The sequence below is a fragment of the Anthonomus grandis genome, chromosome 1, assembly GCF_022605725.1.
Source record: "Anthonomus grandis grandis chromosome 1, icAntGran1.3, whole genome shotgun sequence".
Classification (NCBI taxonomy): domain Eukaryota; kingdom Metazoa; phylum Arthropoda; class Insecta; order Coleoptera; family Curculionidae; genus Anthonomus; species Anthonomus grandis.
In genome coordinates, this window is record NC_065546.1 from 35,294,466 (window position 1) to 35,316,297 (window position 21,832).

Here is a 21,832-nt window from a genome sequence, read left to right on the forward strand (position 1 = left end):
GAGCTTGTGACTTAATGCCACATACAAATTTATCTCTCCAAGCTTCTTGCAAAAAAGCTCCAAAACTACAATAGACCGAGAGACTTTTAAGCTTTTAACAAAAGCCTTGGCATCTTCTCCGGGATGTTGGAGAGCTATCCAGAACTTGTACCTCTCAGCTATTTGTAGCCTTCTAGGACTGTAGTGTTCGATTAACTTAACCTTAAGGACAACATAGGTTTTTGAACTGGGCAAATCAGGAGTCAACGACTAAATGAACTGACTTCTTGAGTCTGCAGACCGGACTAAAAATACTTATCTAGCTACTTGATGACTTTATGGTTTGGTTGTTTTTCTTGACAAAAACGCGGCACTGTTTGTATAAAACGACTGACTAACCGTACACCCCACACACGTAGATTCTTTACTACTCGTCGCCAAATTCTGTTATTTATTGAAATTAATACGACTAATTCTTGAGTAAGCCTTTTATTTAAATAATTATAAGACATACAAGAAGCCGATAAACAACCGACATGAGACACGAGGCAAGACATCATATAACATAACCTCTTTATATGTACTGAGCAACCTGACAGATGTAAGGTCAAGTTACGATTATATCTTGTACGATGCTTGGTACGGTGTTAAGGCGCATTCACAACAATGTCTATAGTGCTTTTCTTACTGTTGCACGGGACATTCCTATCTGGCGTAACACACTGCGAAGTGATGTAGAGGGCTCTGTATTAAAGGTGCCTAAAACTTTCAGTTATGAAGCTTCATCCAAGATACGACGATTAGTTCTTTTTTTGTTTGCAACCGAACCAGTTTCCATAAACTTAGCAATTAATTTTAAAACATATTTATGACTTAATTGACTATTAGGATATCTTTCGTGAAACAATGCTGCCGTTCTTCTTGCACATCTTTGAATTTTCCCGTATTTAATTTCCCCTCAAGATTAAACACTATTTTTTTAAAAATGCTTAAGAGCGCACAACGCTTGACTTTTTTGAGCACGTACTAATAGTTTCCTTGATTTTTCGCAAACTTCTCAATCAAAAGGTCGACTATGTGGTATTTTTGAAAAGGACATTTAAAATAAGGTATCACTCGACCCTCCTTCCATTTAAGATTTTAGAGGTTATGTCCGCGCTCGCCAGGGGGCTGCTGTAATTTGATTGAAAACTAACCCAAGAAATGTCTCCATCAGAAATTAATTTGACGTGTTTTTGGAAATTTTCAAATGTTATACAGGGGCAGAAATATAGAGGGTGGTAGCTTTTCAAATTGACACACTGTATAGGCTTTGCTATTATTGCCGTGGTTCATTTAAAATTCATATGGTACGACATGAGCAAACCTATCTTTACTTTTCGAAGATAATAGACCAGCACAAAATATAATTAGTATTTGGGAGACAAAACAGGCCATTCATATTAAGAGATGAGATTAAAAAAATAATAAAAACGTATAAAAGACAATAAAGCATCTGGCCCAGACAATATTCACTTGAGTTCCGAAAACTTATCGATGACCAGGGAATAAAATGTGTGACAAATATTTTTAAATACATACATACTAAAATTTTTTTTTTAATTTTTTAAAATTCTATGGATTTGGAAAGGAAAGACGCTTAGGACATACATTCATATAAAAAAATCTTATTTGTTATTAAAGAATCACCCTGTAAGGTTTATCCGTAGAGTTCCTAGACATTTGGTCTAAGATATGTGAAGAATACATTGCAGGGAATTCAATGGGCATAAGAGAAGCACTTTTCTGCGTAAGAGTGCTACTTCAGAGATGTGATGATATGAACTGCGATATGGATGCCTGCTTCATGGATGATCAAAAAGCATTTGACCAAGTCAGGCATGGAAAATTAGTAGAGATCCTTAGAAATGTCGGATTAGATGGCCGGGACTTAAATAATTGTAACCTTTTATTGGGATCAAATAGCAAACATATGAATAGAAGCTGAAGAGCGATGTAATGAAATACAAAAAAATAAAAAATAACAAAAATAAAATACACGAAATACAAAGAGGAGTACGACAAGATATCCTATATGTCACTCATTCAATATTCAGCAGAAGAACTTGAGGAATTTAAGATGTGGATATACAGTGCATCCCAAAAGTTATGTCTAAATTCATTTAAAATTCAGGGGTGTGTTCGAAAAAAAAACGCTCGGACCCGTCCATTTTTATTTCAAGTTGCTCATTTTTGTACGTAAAGTTTGTATATACAGGGTTGCTCAAAAATAAATTACGACCATCAACTTCATTTTTTCAAATGAAAGCACCTTTTTTATTTCATCTTTGAATTTCGCGTGGAATTCTACGTACACTATCGGACAAAAGTAGAGAAACTTCTAAAAATTCTTTGATTTACGGAAACCATGTATTTAAATTAAATATTTACTACAAATATTGTAGTTCTCAACAACTGCGTTTTTTTACCGCATTTTACATGCCTCTTATCAGTTGTTTATTTACAATAAAAGAATTCAAATATTTTCGGATGGACATAAGTAGAGAAACCTAAATATCAATCGTCCAAATTTAGTATTTAGTTCGCTTTACGTGAGTTCTGTTGATAGTTTTGCATAGTTTTTTTAATCAACATGCCTCGCGGAAGATATTTGTCTGAAGACCTTCGTAGAAAAATAGTTGATGCACACAAGAGTGGTATACGACAAGTGGACATTAGTAAAACGCTTAATTTGCATAAGTCTGTTGTTAGCAAGACAATTTCTAATTTTAAAACACGAAATTCAACAAAAAGCATTAAAAAAAGTGGCCGCCCAAGAAAAACAACCAAACACATGGAAATGATGATAAAAAGAATTGCCCAGTCTGATCCTCACAAATCAGCAAATAAAATTTTAAGTGAATTACCTGGTGTTAATGTTAGTTCTAAGACCATACAAAGACGACTGAGGGAAGGAGGATTATTTAGTAGAAGAGCCGCTAAAAAGCCGTTTATTAGCAAGAAGAATCAGAAGGCCCGACTCAACTTTGCACAAAAATATTTGCATTGGACAACCAAGGACTGGAAAAAAGTTCTTTTTACTGATGAAAGTAAGTTCAATTTGTTTGGGTCCGATGGAATCTCATGGGTACATCGACCACAAGGCAAAAGATTCGATCCAAGATATACACAGCCTACGGTAAAGCATGGTGGTGGCTCCTGCATGGTATGGGGTTGCTTCTCTGGGTGCGGTACAGGACCATTACACATCATTGAGGGTATCATGGATCGATTTGTGTATTTAGACATCCTACAAAATGTAATGCTACCCTTTGCTGAGGATAATTTACCTTTGACTTGGATATTCCTACAAGATAACGACCCCAAACATAAATCAAAGGTTGTCAAAGATTGGTTTTTATCGGAAAATATTAGGGTTATGGACTTTCCTGCGCAAAGTCCCGATCTTAACCCGATTGAAAACCTCTGGGAGGAACTAGACCGGCGTGTAAGGCAACATCAGATCAGTAATAAAAATGATCTTATAAAAGTTTTACAAGATTCCTGGAATTCTATTGGAGAGGAAACCATTATGAAACTGTTGGAATCCATGCCAAATCGATGCCGCGAGGTGATTGCCAATAAGGGATACTCTACTTACTATTAATTTTTCTAAGATAGAAATAAGAAATAACTTGTACTTTTGGAATAAAATTTAGTTTCTCTACTTTTGTCTCATAAATATTTTGTTTAATTAAATTAAATCTTAGGATTTTCTTCTACAATTTATTTTACTTTATACAAATTAAGTCTTAACAATTATTGTTGATTTTCATTATGTGTAGAACTGCATTAGTTTTGAAGTATTCAAATAAAACGCAAATTTAAAAAGTTTCTCTACTTTTGTCCGATAGTGTATGTTTCATGAATCATGTCCTATACCTAAAGTCAACAGTTATCGAAAAAAAGACGATTCATGTAACAAATAAAAAAAGAACAAAAATTAAGTTAAATGTTCAAAATGGTTGCCATTCACGGCTTGACAATATCCAAGGCGATCAATAAAGTCTCGTTGCACATTTTCATTCATTTCCGGAGTTATGGCGCGCACTTCTCTGCGAATTCTCTCTTTCAGGTCGTCTAGATTATTTGGCTTATTAACCTTAGACTTGAGGTATCCCCACAAAAAAAAAGTTCATTGGTGTTAGGTCAGGCGACCTAGCAGGTCATTCGATGGGTCCTCTCCTTCCTATCCACCGATTGGGAAAGGTTTCATCCAAAAATGTACGAACAGTGGCAGCATAGTGCGGAGGAGCGCCATCTTGCTGGAAAATTAGTTCTTCGTCAGGATAGTCTGGGTCCAATGGATTTGGAAATAAAGCCAGTAATGCTGGAACTAATTCAAATTGGAGAAAATCGAGATACACTTGTCCCGTTCAAAGAAAATGGGACCTATTACTCTTCCGCGCACTATTCCACACCACACATTTAGTTTTTGAGGGTACTGGGTGTTTACCTCCATCATCCAATGCGGATTTTCTATTGCCCAATATCGACAATTTTGTCTGTTAACACTACCATTTAAACAGAACGTGGCTGCATCGGAAAAAATAATATTTGTTACTAAATTATTATTTAGATTGCACATGTTTTGTAAGCGTTCACAAAACTCATTTCGCCTATCGAAATCGTCATCAAATAACTCTTGCACAGGAATAACTTTGTAGGGGTGATATTTGTGCTTTTTAACTATTCGGTGAACTATAGATTTCGCCATGTGTAAATTTGCCCCAATCTGCGACAGAGGAGTGCATGGATTTTCTTCCAAAGAAAGCAAAACGTCAAGTTGTTTATTTTCATTTTGAGCAGGACGACCAGATTTCGGCAAATCTCTAACATAACCGAATTCTCTAAATTTAGCCTCTATTCTACTCACCACCTTTTGACATCTCGGAGGACGATCAGGATGGATTTCATTGAATAATTGAGCAGCTTCTCTTTGAGTACGTGTTCTATCACCAAAACCAATCATGCACAGAATTTCTATTTTTTCTCGTTTCGTTAACTTTACCATTGTGAAAACCGCAACTTTGCTCGTACACTTCACACTTGACAATATCTGTTTGGCGTACAACTGTCATACAGTTTCTATGAAAATACGCGGTCACCAGCCAACAATAAAAAAACACGAATGAATGGAATTTTGCTCTGTATAAAAATTCTCAGAGATAAGGTGACTCGTAAGGTGAACTTCAATAATAATGTTTGGTCGTCTTTTTTTTGATAACTGTTGACTTTAGGTATAGGACATGATGCATGAATCATATGTAGAATTCCACGCGAAATTCAAAAATGAAATAAAAAAAAGGTGATTTCCTTTGAAAAAATGAAGTTGATGGTCGTAATTTATTTTTGAGCAACCCTGTATATACAAACTTCACGTACAAAAATGCGCAACTTGAAATAAAAATCGACGGGTCCGAGCGTTTTTTTTTCGAACACCTCCTGAATTTTAAATGAATTTAGACATAACTTTTGGGATGCACTGTATATAGAGACGAATACTCAAAATACCTTAGACAGCCCGACACAAATGTTAGAGATCTCAAAAGAATAAATAAAGATTTGGGGATCAGAAAGAAGATTAAGACTAGAAAGTTTGAGTACTATACATAATAATAATAATAATAATAATAATAATAATAATAATAATAATAATAATAATAATAATAATAATAATAATAATAATAATAATAATAATAATAATAATAATAATAATAATAATAATAATAATAATAATAATAATAATAATAAATAATAATAAAAATAATAATAATAATAATAATGATAAGCCTTTATTTCCAACAGGCAACTTGCCCAATAACAGTTGCAAAACAATGAAAAATATAGTTAAAAAAAACACACACAAACAAACCGAAAAGAATGAAAAGAAAAGAAAAAGAGTAAAGTAAAGTCACATTCTCAAAAGTTATCCAAAAAAATATATAAATATATAAAATACCTATATAAAAACCCAATTATAAAAGTTTAACAAGATAATCACATATTTAACAAAATTAGATTAAATTAACTGCAATATACCTACTAACTATAACTTAAACACATGGGCCCTAATCCCAAGAGTAATGATCAAGATATCGACAATCACATGAACCGGAGAGAAATTTATATCGCACATGTGACAGATCCGATTAAATATAGCGCATATTGTATATAGTGGCGATTTCAACAGGATGTTAGTATGAGGCCTTGGCAGAAAGAATGTTAGGGGATGTCTAGCATTAAGCCTAGGCACCATGAAACGTACACCAGAAAGAAGTACAGGACTATCAATGAATCCATTCAGTAACCCATGCAGGAATTTTACAGAGAAGATCATTCTTCTGAGATGTAATGGATGTAGATTGAAGCGTTCCAATAGTTGCCGATGATCAAACCCTCTTACCGGATATATGCCATCCTGCCTGAAGGCCAAAAACTTAGCAAATCTACGCTGAACAGATTCAAGGAGACCAACATGATTCTGATAGAGCGGGTTCCATATAATGCAGCCAAACTCCAGTTTTGATCTCACAAAGCAACAGAAAAGCAGTTTTAATGTAGATTCCAAAGTAAAGCTCTGAGAACTTCTAATTATGAACCCAAGCGGAATATGCATAATAATAACCCCCCGCATAATGCGGAATTGATACCACAACGACCGGCCTTTTCAGGGCAGATATTTCAAAAGTTTAAATTTCCATGGTGGTGGCTAATATCCGTTAACAGAAGAGCACTCAAAGAAGAAGTATTATATTCACCCCATTTCACTCCTTTGAATCATCTTTAAATCGTAGTATTCTGACTTACTTCATACAAATATCATTTTATTACGATTCTTGGGTCTGAGATGAGTTTTATTCGCCAAAAATAGAGAAAATATTAGATTCTTTTCACTTTTTGTCGTCTCTTATACTATCCGAATAATCCTAAAATCGTCCTAATTGTTCTGACCTAATCTGAGTCGCTGCATACGACTTTCGTGATTTCATTACGATCTTGCATAATACTTGGACCTGGAAGAATGTTAATGCCTGTAATGAAAAAAAATACTAATTTCGAGGATGCCTATAAATAGTTCAAATTTACACTTTTTCACATCTATTCTTGTCAAGATAATTTTTGAACCTAGCTCCGAACTTTTACAAGATGAACTTTTCACCCCATATTATGGCCCAGAACCCTTGAAACACAGGACCTTATAAAATCTATATCGATCCGCAGCCAAGGAAGTTTTTTTGGCAAAGACCTCGGATAACGGCAAACTGCCAAACTCCGCCCGGAGTTCCCATCGGCCAATCGTAACCGGAATTTTCCGGGAAAACTAAAACTAACACAAGAGAAAAAAATCGCGAAGTGCCAAATTATTTATCGGCTTCTACCCGGTTCGGATTTTGTCGCAGTATGCATTCTAGTTCCGTCCAGCAGCGGGTGCGTCGCTCAGAGTGATTATTATTAACGTCGTAAATTTGTATGTAAAGACAGGGAATTTTTAATTTTTAAAATGATTTTTGAGATGCGGTGACTTTGGACGATCTCGAGATGAGTGTCAGTGATAGTAATAAAAGTCCGGGATCTATTGGGGTAAGTTGGGCACATTTTTTGTTTTAATAGCAAAATTTAAAATAGAGTTGCTGTAATTTGGACTCATAGAGCCGAAAATTATTTTTAGTAGTCCCTTAAGTTTACATTTATTACATAAAAAAAATATTTTACACATAATTTCGTTGCTAAGGCTAATGTGGTAAAATTATTTAAAAAATTCCTTAATATTTTATATAATGATTGATAAGAAAAGAAAATGACAAAAATACTATTGGGCGTGGCTGTTTTTGGACACAAAAGCGATAGTTCCTCGATTTGGTCATCTTAGAAAAAAGATAAAAGAAACTAGAAAAAATCATTATCCATTTTAATGTTTTTTTAAAAATGTATGCAAAAAAAAATTTAACGTATTTAAAAAGAAGAGTTATAGATTTTGATTTGGCCGTTGGAGGCAATGCATCTTGGAAAAAAACTAATGGAAAATGGAAAAAATCATTGTTTTATCCTATTTTTTAAAATTATGTATGGGACAAATGCATTACAAACATCTAACTGTATTACAGTGACATCTATACAATTTTCTCATAGGCTTTTGACACAAAATGATAGTTTCAGTTTTCGATTTGGCTGTGAAGGCCACCTTGGAAAAAATTAAAAGAAAAACTGGAAAAATATCACCTCTCCCTCTTAATTTTTGTATTATATATGGAATATTGATATATTATGGAACGATCGATAAGATAAAAAAATGACAAAAATCCAATTGGACGTAGCTGGTTTTTGACGTAAAAATATGAAAGGTTTATTCTATTTTTCATATTTTCTTTTCATCTTCTCCAGAGTAAAATAAAGACTTTTGGTTAGTGGTAAAACTGTTTTGTGAGTTGAGTATCACACCAAAGGTTTCAACCATGGGACTAGTAAAAATCAAACAGTTTAAGGTTTCAATTTGGCCATAGGAGGCTATCATAAAAAAATTAAAGGCAAATAGGAAAATATTTATTTTTGTAACAAGTGTGTAAAATGATCCTTTTTTTATGAATGGGAAATTTTATGAGCCATAGGCGAATGCGACAATTCCCATGAATAAATAAGGGGGATACTGAAGAAAACGTTCAAAAAAATCAAAAATACCAAATTACTTTACGCACTAGTCCATAAAAGAAGTGAAACTTTCTAAACCCTGGAAAGTTGTAAAGCTCCCTATGGTAATAAAAAAAAATCATTATGAATATTTTTTTTTCATTATTTATGTGATGAATGCATGACAGATATCCAACTGGGCTTACAATGACAGCTAAATAATTCTTTGACGTAAAGATGATAGTTCCAGGTTTCGATTAGCCAATGGAGGTCATCTAGAAAGAATTAAAAAAAAAAGAAAATTAAAGGAAAATAATAAATCAATAGGATAAAAATCATCATCTTATTTATGAGATAAATGAATGTCAAACATCCAATTGGGCGAAGCTTACTTACAGTGACAGCAAAACAATTTTTTGACGTAGTCAGTGTTTCGTCCCTATTTTGGTTATAGGGTATCACACCTTGGGCCCGATACCCCTTAATTCCCAAATTTTAAATGGGACCGTCCCATTTATGGTACCTTAAATTAAAATTCTTTTTAAAGTAGTACCTATTCACCTGCACAAGAATTTTTCCTAAATTTTATCCAGTGTCAAAAAAGGTATAAGTTAAATAAAATAAACTCTATTTTTATAAAGTATTATTTTATTTAATTAGGTGCTTAAAATGCATTGCATTTTGGGCTAAAATAAAGTATAATCTATTTTCAAACACATTTCACACTTTTTGAAACACTGCTCTGGGAATAGATGCACATTCTGTAATAATATGTTGCCGAGGATGATGAAGTGAAGCTGGTTGCGTTTTAACACAAATAGTTTTTAAGTGACTCCAGAGAAAAAACTCTAGGAATCTTAGATCTGGTGATCTCGCCGGCCGTTCCACTGGGCCTCTTCTCCCGCTCCACTGATCTGGACAATTATAGAAAATTGCCACACAGGAAGAATATAATGGCATGGCGCTTTATCTTATTGAAAATGTAATAAATCGTTCGTTTAGGTTCCTACTCCCATGAATATCCAATAATTTTCGATTTCTTCAGCAATTTTAGGTTGAATGCCACATTTCCAAGTAAGGTGCTGTATTAAGGTTACCATTAATAAATAGAGGCCCGACAATAGTATCACCCAATATTCTCGCCCACATATGATTTTTTCTGGATACTGTGTGCGTCCTTCCCCGAAAACATGCGGATTTTCATTACTTCAGTATCTACTTACAGTCCTGTTTATTTACGGAACCATTTTAAAAAAAGGTGGATTCGTCGCTTAAACAATCGTCAGTCGCGTATATTTGTCCGCAACTCAGGAGTAATACGTAATAATACGTGCAAAATTCTATTTCTCCAGTCGGGGTCGTCTTCAAGCAATTCCTGAAGAATTTGCATTTTGTATGGATGGAAATGACTTAATTTTAGTACCTGATGTATAGATTCATGACAAATTCCTGTTATCACTAATGCTTAGTGTAGAAATGACAATGTAGGTTTCCTAGCAAAATGTCGTCTTACATCTATTTGTGCCGCTTCTTTAAGTACTCTATCTGTTTCTGATATCCTGTTTCTTCAAATTTGAGAATTTAAACCTCACGTAAGTATGAGTTACGTTTTTTCCAGAATTTCTTTCGTTAAATAATGCAGCAGTCTTAAAGCACAACGATGTTGAGAACTATAAATACAAATTATTTCAATTCTTTCCGCCATACTGTAAACCGTGAACAATTTGGGTGTGAGAGTGAGAAACATAATGTAAAATATTTTTTAAAACTAGGTCCGAAGATCTATTTTCTAGTACGACCTAAAACCTGCATTCCAACATACTACATTCCAACTAAGTAAACAAACTTGTTTGTTGGATTAAAAAAAATATACTTTTTAATTTTAGGTACAATCTGACACACTTGACTTATGAATGAGGATCAATAGAAAACAAAAAACAGGTCAGCGTAGAGTACTTGATTATCTATGGCAACGGATGATTTATTACAAAATGTGCAATGTGCATCTATTCCAAGGGAAGGCCTTCTTTTCTTTAAAGGCTTTCTTCAAAGAATTTTAGAAATGAGCTAAAAATATTATTATTTTTGTTAATCCCAAAATGGAAAGCATTTTGAGCATGTAATTAACTAAATAACACTTTATAAAACATAGTTTATTTTATTTAACTTTTACCTTTCTTTGACCCCATATAAAATTTAGGAAAAATTCTTATGCTGTTGAATGCTACTCCAAAAGACCTTTATTTTAAGTTATTCCAAAAGACGTCGTATCATTTAAAATTTTGGGGTTGGGGTACATGAGGCCTAAGGGGTGACTTACCCTATAACTAAAATATGTGGTTATTCTTCCTCTTAGCCGTATAATATTTGTGCCAAATTGCGCTTTTCTAACTTCATAGTTGCAGACATATTTGCATTGAAAGGTTTCAAATTGACACCCTGTATATCATACAGTGTGGTGACTTTAACTGGAATAAATTCAGTTAAAACTAATCAAATTTTATCTCGCAAAATTCCTGAGACCCGTCGATTTTTGTTTATTTTTTTACATTTCAAGATAGTTTTTGTATTTTTTCACCTACAGGGGGGGTCCAAATTAACCCCAACTTTTTTTTTTCAAATGGAAAGCCACTTTTTTTAAACTCTCATTGAAAAGAGCCCGTTTTCCTGATTAAATTGCCCTATTTACTTTTGTAATTATCTAAAGGAGAAATAAGAAAAAAAAAACCATTAAATTATTAAAAGTCTCGAAATATTTTGTGTTGGTAAATTTTTGGCGTGTTTGTTTATTTTATTGGTATCGAGACCTTTCCTGACATTGTTGTAGTGTCACTGTTAAAGTGAATTTCAACCAGTTGTTAAATAAGTTAACTTATATTGAAAAAATGCCTTATTTATCCGAATCCCACAAGATTGAAATCTTAATGATGATTGGTTATGGGGACAGAAGCCGTACTCAGCTAGAGGTTGTCCACTTATTCAGGCAGAAATATCTAGATTTGCCACCTATTAACCAAGGTACGGTTAGTAAAATCGAAAGCAGATTTCGAGAAGTTGGGCACGTGAGGGATGTTTCAAGACAAAGGTCTTCTAAAATCGTTGAAAACACCCAATTAAATGTATTGTTAGCGATGGAAGAAAATCCGGTAACTGCAGCGAGAAGAGTAGCTCGCGAAAACTCTATTCATCATAAATCTGTGCTAAAAATTTTAAAAAGTGCAAACAAACGACCTTATAAAATGCAACCCGTTTAAGAGTTATTGGAAGACGATCCAGATCGCAGAATTCAGTTCTGTGAATTAATGATGAACGCCATTGACGAAAATCGCATATCTTCGGAGTGAATCCTTTTTTCTGATGAGGCTACATTCACCCTAAATGACCATGTTAATAAGCAGAACTGTCGCTACTGGTCTGACGAGAACCCACACTGGGTAAGGGAAACTAATACACAATATCCCCAGAAAACTAATGTTTGGGCTGGCATAATTGGCAGGCAAGTTATAGGGCCCATATTCTTTAATGATACTTTAACTGGGGAAAGATATCTACAATTTCTTAAACATAAACCAGTTCCAGTCTTACGTGCCTTATATCTGAGTCAGTTCGATCCAGATTTGTATGATGAAAGAATCTGGATGCAACAAGATGATGCTCCCCCACATTATGCCCCTAATGTATGCCAGTATTTAGATAACAATTTTCCAAACAGATGGATTGGTAGAAGGGGTGCAATCGAGTGGCCGGCACCTTCTCTCGATTTCACCCCACTTGATTTTTTTCTGTGAGGACATTTGAAAAGTCAAATTTATATGAGCAAACCAGGAAACCTAGACGAACTCAAAGAACGTATTAGGCAAGAAATCCGACAAATATCTCTAGAAGTGTTAGAAAATGTCAGAAACGAATTTTATTATCGTCTTGGGCTTTGCCAACAAGTAAATGGTGCTCATTTTAAGCATCTTATACATTAAACGCAACTTTTTAATGGTTTTTATTTTTTTTTCGTATTTCTCCTTTAGATAATCACAAAAATAAATAGGGCAATTTAATCAAGAAAAAGGGCTCTTTTCAATGAGAGTTTAAAAAAAGTGGCTTTCCATTTGAAAAAAAAAAGTTGGGGTTAATTTGGACCCCCCCTGTAGGTGAAAAAATACAAAAACTATCTTGAAATGTGAAAAAAAAATAAACACAAATCGACGGGTCTCAGGAATTTTGCGAGATAAATTTTGATTAGATTTAACTAATTTATTCCAGTTAAAGTCACCCACTGTATATGTATATACTTATATAATTAAAAAAGCATTAAAAATATAACCATCAGCAGTCTAACGGTTCATCTCATCATCATCGTGACCATTTCCTCTTTTTCGCACTTTATGACCTTTGTTGGTTATGCCTGTTGCACACTCAGTATGTGTAAGTGAGCGCACACAATACGCTTTTAAATAGAAAATTTAATTCTGTCTGTTTTTTTTTCGGTGAGGTCATCACTATTAATATAATTGACAAATGCAAGTGCCTCCTTAATTTGACAGATTGCTAATCGCCAAAAGACAATGCCGGAGATGGTTGGCAATATAGGGAAGAATTTAGTCACCTTTCAAAATATGACAACTTCGGTTTGACTTCAGCTGTTTAATTTCTTATAAAAATCACACTACACAAAAGTCATTGGCGTAGAAGTTATTTTAATGGTCATTTGACTGATTTTCGATTGATAAGACAACGAGGTTTATAAACTGTCAAATTTGTGACAAGTGATAGGTTAGATTCGACATATATTAGAATTACACGTTCAATCTGGCTCGTTCAGGTCAATAACGACTTCGAGGTTCAATTAATTATAATTCTCGAACAATATGTCGCCATTCTCAGACCACAAGATCTACCAAGAAACTTATATTAGTCGAAACATTAAAAAATTGTTGCATTTTCCAATTATTGGCTATTTAGATTGGGTTAAGCTGTTATTTTATATACAGGGTGTTAATTAAGTATATCCAAACTGTCCCATTTTGGGTAACTCCGTTATTTATAAAGCTAACGGGATGCATTGGATGCATGTTTTTGCAGTAGTATGCTACTTTTTCGTGAAACTAAAGATGCCGAACAAAATTTTCATAGCTTTTTTAGTTTTTAACATACATAGTATTTTTAAATATGTTGCATTTTGGGCATCCGTCGTATCTCTGTTTCTCCTGTATCTCTTTTTTTCCGTAGTATGCAATGAGGTAGATAATTTTTGTTACATATTTACTATTTTTGAGTCATAAATCAAAGTTTCAAAAACATACAATAGTATGCCCTTTTTCTCATAAACATGCAAATAAATGGCAATTTCCTGAAGTTAAATGCATAATTTGATAATAAATAGTAGACAAGAAACAAAAATAAATGTCAAATATTTGTGTAAAATCTATTTATTTTATCTATGTTCTATCTGATTGGTTTTTTGATCGACTTCTGGTTTTTTTCCAGCCAGCTTATTTTCGTTCTTATGTTATGTTTATTAATGATAAATAATTGATATTTATCAAGTTCTTCGAATAATGACAGCATTTGAAAATTGCGAAAAATATGATACGCTGGTATATTTTATACAGAGTAATGAAAATTCTGAAAAAGCCATCGGAACTATAGTTCGAAAGGTAAGTGAGCTATTGTGGCTATGAAAATCTCTAATATCATTATAAGTTTATAGTACACGGAAATTGGCAAAAATAGAAGAAAAAAAGTATAATAAGCTGATATTTTCTGAATCAACAGTTTATAATGGTAGCAATACAGGATCGAAAAGTTCCCAAGCCTAACTGGTGAGCTTCATCCCCTTTTTCACCCTTATAATGACACCGTGCTGGTTTTCCAATAATATCTTGGAAACGCGATGTTCTACGACAAAAACAGAGGAATTAAAAAATATTCAGAATTAAATTTTCTACAAAACTGCTCCTATCGGTCGTCCGCCAATTATGATGGGTTTTCACGTTAATCGACGGCAAACTTGGGGGGTAGGTAACAAAAACGTTTCCGCACCACCCAGGAGGTAGAGTTTGTCGGCGCGTTTTTTTTTTAAGTGGTGTCCCCAGTAGGCCTAGTCCACTTTTGAAGGCATTTATTCTTGCTCCAATTCACTTTCGTCGGTCTTATCCGCATTATAGCATCCTGGTCCGTGACAGTTCATACACATAAGCGAACATCTTAAATCAACCTTGAAACATCCGCACCGCTTTCAGCAGCCCTTTTTGCAGGCACACGATATTAGCTTTAAAATTGATAAGGGAGCCGGTGCTTCAGTAGTAAAAAGAGGTATTAAAATATCACCGGATTTCTTCCATCCCCATTCTTCTGGTTCTAAAACATTGCCATGCCGAGCCTGAATTTAGTGGTAAACTCGGAACGAATGTTGTTGCAAAGCTGCAAATGTCGGGGGTAGCCTTGCCAGAGTAACCGCTTGACTAGAGTGGCCCACCGAGGTGTTAAACAAAACATACCTTTGATGATTTTCTGACGTTTCGTTTTTTTCTGCTTTATATAGTGCAAGAGTAAATATTTCCCCAGCTCCATTAATATCCTCTTTAGTAGCATTTGGTTTGTTGAAGGTTTTAACTACTTCCTGCAAATTTGCTTCAGAATTTAATAAATGTATAGTTTGGAGTTTGCCTTTTCCAAAAAAAGCAGACGTTGTGTCACTTCCACTAAATGCATGAGCAAAAAGAACTGCTTCTTTTGCATTCTTAAGGACATTTGACAACTGTAAATCTTTAGAGCTATAAATTCTTGCTTTTATATTACCTTGGGCCTCCCTTATTAGTCTAATATCCGTTTCAATTGGCGTTAAGGCGATAATTAAGGTAAGCAGATAGACATCTTGTCACCTACAATTCCGACCGTTCAGACCTAAAAGTTTTTTGAATAGCAGTTTGAACTATAATTGTATCAGCATCATCATTCGCAGTCACAGTTTGTATCTTTTCATTTTGCAAGGTGTGAACTATTTGGGAAATAAATCGTTCTTTGTTGGCAAGGTTGCTTAATAATTTTTCTTTAGGGTCTATAATGGTCGTATTTTCATCAAAAATAACAGCCGAAGATGTTCTGGTTAAAATTCTCTATTGGCGTTCGATACTTTTTGTGCTAGTAGGATTATTACCGTAACCATCGAAAATAATTGTAACATTTTTCCCATAATGCCGCCTAACAAATTGAACGTATGTGCTGTAAATATCCTTAAATGTACCCTGACTCGGCCATACAACACGATGAATTAGATTTCCTCCATCAATCACATACTCACAGTTGGAGACATCAATCGGACGTTCTGGTACGGATCTGAAAACTTGAAATAATGATGACTTTTTAGTTTTTCTCATTAGTCCTTTTTCATCAAATATAGATAAAGGCACCGCTGCAAGTTCAACGGCAAAATATTGTTTCAATTCATGTGCTGTGCGCACAGTGACTATTCTTTGAAATAATTGAGTAAAATCAACCTGTATTATGTCTTTATCTTTGGTTTTCGATAAGGTCTCTATGAATGCTAATGGTTTAAAAACAAAAAGAAAAAATATTTGATTTTTGAAAATTCTGTTAACGGCAACTTCACGTTTATGGAAAAGTAGTACACTGTCGCGAAAAACACATCCCGCTAACGTTAAAAATAACGGATATTACCGGCAAAAGTTGCCCAAAATGCAATACTCTACAATAAATTAGATAGGCGATTCTTTGAATAGTTTTAAGTTCAAATAAACATGTCTCCACAAAGACTTTGTTTACGAGATACAGAAGGTTAAAGTAAATATTTTTTTTATTATCTTAAATACCCTTTATCCATATTTATTGTAATTTATACTACAATTTATACTAGTTTTTTATTGTAGTAAGATGTGGATTTAGTGTAATTATATTTTTTAAATCCAGTGGCGTTCTTAGCGGTATCTAAACGACTTTCTTTTATAAATTTTTATCTTTTATAATTTTTTATTAATATTCATGTAACAGCAACAAGAGATTTTAATAAAGATTAAATTAAATTGCATTATATTAAAATCTAAAGTAAATGTTTTTACTTAAAAGGAGTCAGTAGTAGATAATAATAAAGAGTTGGTTTGAGTTGGGCTAAACAACTTTACAGTTACTGTCAACCTATTCTTGTTAACAGTTATTCCTATTGTAATTTTCTTGTTAAACTTGTTTATCTATTGTTAGTTTTTACTGGTTATTTTTCGATATATTTTTTGTCCAGAATGGTTCAATTTATTAACAGTGAAATGTGATATGTGTTTTTGTTATGGAATGGCTAATGTTGGAATACAAAACTCCCATTATAAGTGAAGATCTACAAAATACATATTTTTGGGAAAATGGGTAATTAAATGATGAGGCGTCTGGCTAGACTTGAGGCTGAAAGAGGCAATTTCCAACATTTATCGTTAGTTTACAGGTTTTACTTTAGTGATTATTTATTGTTGGTATAATAATTTTTAATAAAAAAATTATAGAAAAAAATATTTCCAACAAAAATTTTCCATGTTTTTTTTTGTGACCTAGGTATATAAAATTAAGTGCATTTATTTTTTTTTCTCGAAAACTAAGTAAGGTACAAAAAAATAGAAAAAAAGCTGTACTTTTGATTAATTTATCCAAAGAAAGTTGAAATATCCATAAAGAATTCCAAGTCAAAGTCAAATCCAAATCATTGGAATTGGCGTGTATTTATTGCAAGAATATTGGTTTGGGTATCGCTCGGGACGCGTATTTACATACTATACTACAGCACAGAGCACCATAGAACTCGGCGGCTCTGCACCGCAGTATAATATGTAGTTGAGAAATGCGCTTATTTATCACTACATACTATACTACGGTACGGAGCATTAGAAGGAAAAATGTTTTATGTGATTTGTTTGGTGCTGTAAAATTGGTAGTTTACACATTTAATTATTGTGTAATTATTTATGTTGTTATTATTAATATTATTGAATTTTGTTTTTTTTTGCTTGCGATTTCGATATACAAGATAAAGGGTGTTTAATATTTAATGAATATGACGCGACTGGAAAATTTGAAAACAATTACCTAATGTTGTGAAGGTGTGTTGTATTTTAAAAATTTTAATGGTGGCTTGTGGGCTTTTAAAGGTATATACGTAAATACAGCTTTTAAATACGTACGCATAAAATGTAATTTCTTTAGTCTAAATTTGGTTTAATTTTAAAATATAGGTTTCGCTTCAGAATGTACAGATTTATATTTTTTATCATTAATCTGCTTGTAGATACAGGGAGGTAAACTTTTCTGAAATAGCGAAAAATGCCCTTATGTTGGTAAAAATGTTCAAAGTAGCCACACATTGAACCACCAAATAGTAATAGCGTATAAGTTGATTTATATTATTCTGCAATTCATATGAATTAAAAGCTAAATTAAAAACTCCTTCAGTAGTTAAGCTTGACTACGTTAGGTATTCTTCTGAAGTTTGCAATTTCAGAAAAGTTTGCAAACTGTTTAGAATTAGAAGGTGTGCCTTGTATTTTTTCCTTGTAAAAAACCGTGTACTAAAATGTAATAAAGGAATTTAGTCAGTGCCAAACAGGATAGACTAAATTTAATTTTTTTCGGGGAAAAATATAGGTTATAATGTATATGGACAATATTCAAGGACTAAAGTTGCCAAACAAGGGATTAAAATAATATAATTGACTTTGTTGAAGTAAAAGCCTAAGGATTTATTAAAATTAATACAGTATTTAGTCTTCTGACTAAATACTGTGTATTCGCGGTGTAAACTTAGCTTACTGTGTGGGAAATAAATCGACAATTGAATATAAATATGATCTGTTAACAAGTGGTTTGCTGTTATTATTGTTCCTTAGATTTTTTTAGTCTTAATTGTATCGCTACGTCCACTATTGTTCTATATTCAAACTAAAATGCTTTTTGAAGACGTCTATAAGGACTAGAAAGGATAAGGATAAAGGATTTAAGATTCTAGAAAAATATGTTTATACATACATTTAGTAAGTACAACAAGCATTTGTTTATTATAATATAGCTTTATATTATTTTGGTAAAAACAAGCAATTTTAATTTAATTTTAAAGACAGTAAATAATATGTTTTTGAAGACGTTAAGGCTCCAAAGTCACTAAATAAACTTGTACCCTACAATTGTCAATATATCACTAAATATTTCCATTTTTTCTTTTAAGATAGGTACTATTGAATTTAATCTTTTTGTTGAATGAATACTAGGTATCATCTCTTTTATTTTTTTTACATAAAATAGATCTAAGGTATTGAATGATTTCTTACAGCTTTTTCTTACTGATTAACAGTGGTGTTCGTAGAAACTCCTTAAGTTTGGTTATATTGTCTATAGATAGGTAACATGTCCAATCTATGGTAGACAATATTAGGTAGATGAGTAAAATAAAAAGAAAATAAATAAGAATCTGTATTTTCCTATACATTCTGTCTCATTAACACACAAAAATATGCTTATAATTCTACCATTTCTAATCCGCAAAATCTTGAGGTTTTGCTTTCATATTTTAAGCAAAAGTAAGTAAAGTAAACCTAATGAATAATTGCTTTATTTTTATTCATTAGGCCCTTTAAATTTCAAATCTAAACTAAATAGGTAGCACCTTATTAAAATCTAACAATTTATATGTACTTACTTTGTAATCATATACATAAAAATAAAAAACCTAACTTAGAAACAAAGCACTATCGAAATTCTAAAACCAAAAATACAATGCGCCTTCACAACATTGTTTTTAAATTTTAAAGCATTGTATTCATTAAATATTTTAACACCCCTCATCTTGTATATTAAAATCATTAACAAAAATTAAACTAAAACAAATAATAATAACATAAATAATTACATTACATTTATTTATTCTGTTTCTACCAATTATACAGCACTAAACAAATCACATAAAAACATTTTTCTTTCTAATGCTCTGTAGCGTAGTATAGTATGTAGTGATAAATAAGCGCATTTCTCAACTACATATTATACGGCGATGCAGAGCCGCTGAGTCCTATGGTGCTCTGTGCTGTAGTATAGTATGTAAATACGCGCTCGGGACGCCAGTGAACTTAAAACCTTAATAAAATTAGTAGTCAATATCTTACTAGCATAAATTATACCGCCAAATGACAATAAAATTGGATTAAGCATATTTAAGATATTCACGAAAAAACTATTTTTAACACCCGTATCTCGTAAACGCCTTTGCGGACACATAATTATTTGATTTTTTTTCTTAAAATTACTCAAAGAACCAAAATATATTTTACATACTAATTTAACACCCAATCTGTCGTTTGTTCGGTAAATAGTGAAAAAAGAATCCAAGAAGCAACTAATGTTGCAAGACAAAAAGAAAAAAATATACTGTTTATTTGACATCCACTACCTTGTAGTTTAAAATCATGATCACTTTATTCCAGATTTAAAAATATGTTTCTCTGTCGCGGCATTCTTGACCCAAAGGTTAATTTCCCTCACATTTTTCTTAAAAACATTTATGCAATATTAATTCATATTACCGCGATCTCTTACGTTAAATATGTCACTGATGAGCTATTTTTAGCGCAAGTGTAACAATGCTGTTAATTGGCTGGATGACTTAGTAATTAGGTCGAGCAATGCGAAATAAATATGAGAAAAAAATGTGACTGCACGTAAAAAAAAACAAACATTAAAATAGCAGTAAACCTATGTATTGTAAATAGCTGCGTAGCGCCATACCTTAAAATAAATAGTGATTTTATATCCGAATTAGCCAATTTGTTATGTAAAGGGTCAGAGTGTATTGTCCAAAGTATAAATACACCTTGATTAAAATAGAATTAGAAACTACGATTATTTATATTTTTATCCAATATAAACTAAATTTGTGTTCTTTGTCAGTCTCCGTTGTAGTACTCGTATGTTAATAGAACAGGGCATAGTTCACTAATACGAAAATAATTCACCGCTATATTAGTTATTAGCAGATTGTCATACAACTGTCATTTTGACGTTTTGAGCACTAAATTAATAATCGCTCTCATGTACTTATCACTATATTTGGGTTTGAAAATCAGTAGTAAAAACTGTGTCAAATCTATTAAAATTTGACAGGTCGAGAATTGAGTACTTTTGACAATACCGTGCGTTAAAAAAGTCCCGGACCTCCTTAATAAATCGTGAAGGCGTCCTTTCATAAAAAAAGTATGCCAAATAAAAATTATATCTAGATCTTTTTTAGATCTACATTAGAAAGATAACTTTGCATATACAGGAGAAATCACACAGTAGTAGAGGACAAAATTTTCCGATTCTACGCAACGTTCTAATATAACTTTATGTAATATGTGCTATACCTAACTTCAATAGATCAAAAGATATAATGGTGTAAAGAATTATTATGTAAAATATATTATAAATAAAACCCAAACAGCACAAATGCGTATTAAAGACGTATTTTGTACGTACTCCACGACATAATGTACGTACCCTGAACGTACCCCAAGAGACGTATTAAGTACTATGGACATATATAGGACGTCCATTTTCCTCAGGATTCTACGTCATATGTACATACTTTTAGGACATGTATTGGACATAATAATATGACCATAGAACATTGAAAGGCTAGAAAGTAGAGTTAGCATTGCCGTGGAACTATGGGCAATTTGTTTGCTGGAAACATCTCTGATGCAATGATACCAAATGCTTTATAATATCATAAGAATTTGTCATTAATTTTGTCAGGCACAAAAAATACTATTGTTTCTCTCTAATAAAATATGAAGCATTTTTTAAAATAAAATATGAAAAGATACTCTATAGAAAAGGCATTCATTCAATTTATTCAATTTTCAAATAAGATTAAATTTAAACTTGAACTTTAAAGAAAATTGACCAATAAAATTGAATTATTTTTGCTTCATCCTACTATAACTTATAACTGTCATTACTGTCAGTTCAGTTCTTCATTAGTTCGGACAAGTTTAAAGTTCTTTATCGTATAACGTACATCGTTGTAGTTCGTATCTTTTATCTTTTTTATGTGTTAATTTTTTAATTATTATTTCTTAATCAATAATTTTTTTATTGAACAATATTTTTGTTTGTTAATTGACCGAAATACCCAGCTGTTTATCTGTTTTTTTCTGTAATTAAA

The 21,832-nt window shown here is 32.6% G+C and overlaps 1 protein-coding gene across 6 annotated transcripts in view; it reads left to right on the forward strand.

Annotated features, from left to right (window-relative positions):
- The window catches only part of LOC126733491 (ankyrin-3-like), a 165,867-nt gene that overhangs the window by 16,129 nt on the left and 127,906 nt on the right, over positions 1–21,832 (forward strand). The window contains exon 1 of one of the 6 annotated variants that reach the window (XM_050436828.1): positions 7,439–7,602. The exons of the other annotated variants lie outside the window; for them this stretch is intronic. Coding sequence (XP_050292785.1) covers positions 7,561–7,602 — 42 coding nt within the window. The 5' untranslated portion in view covers positions 7,439–7,560. Of the gene's footprint in view, positions 1–7,438; positions 7,603–21,832 lie in introns of those variants that run through there. 6 annotated transcript variants of the gene reach the window in all.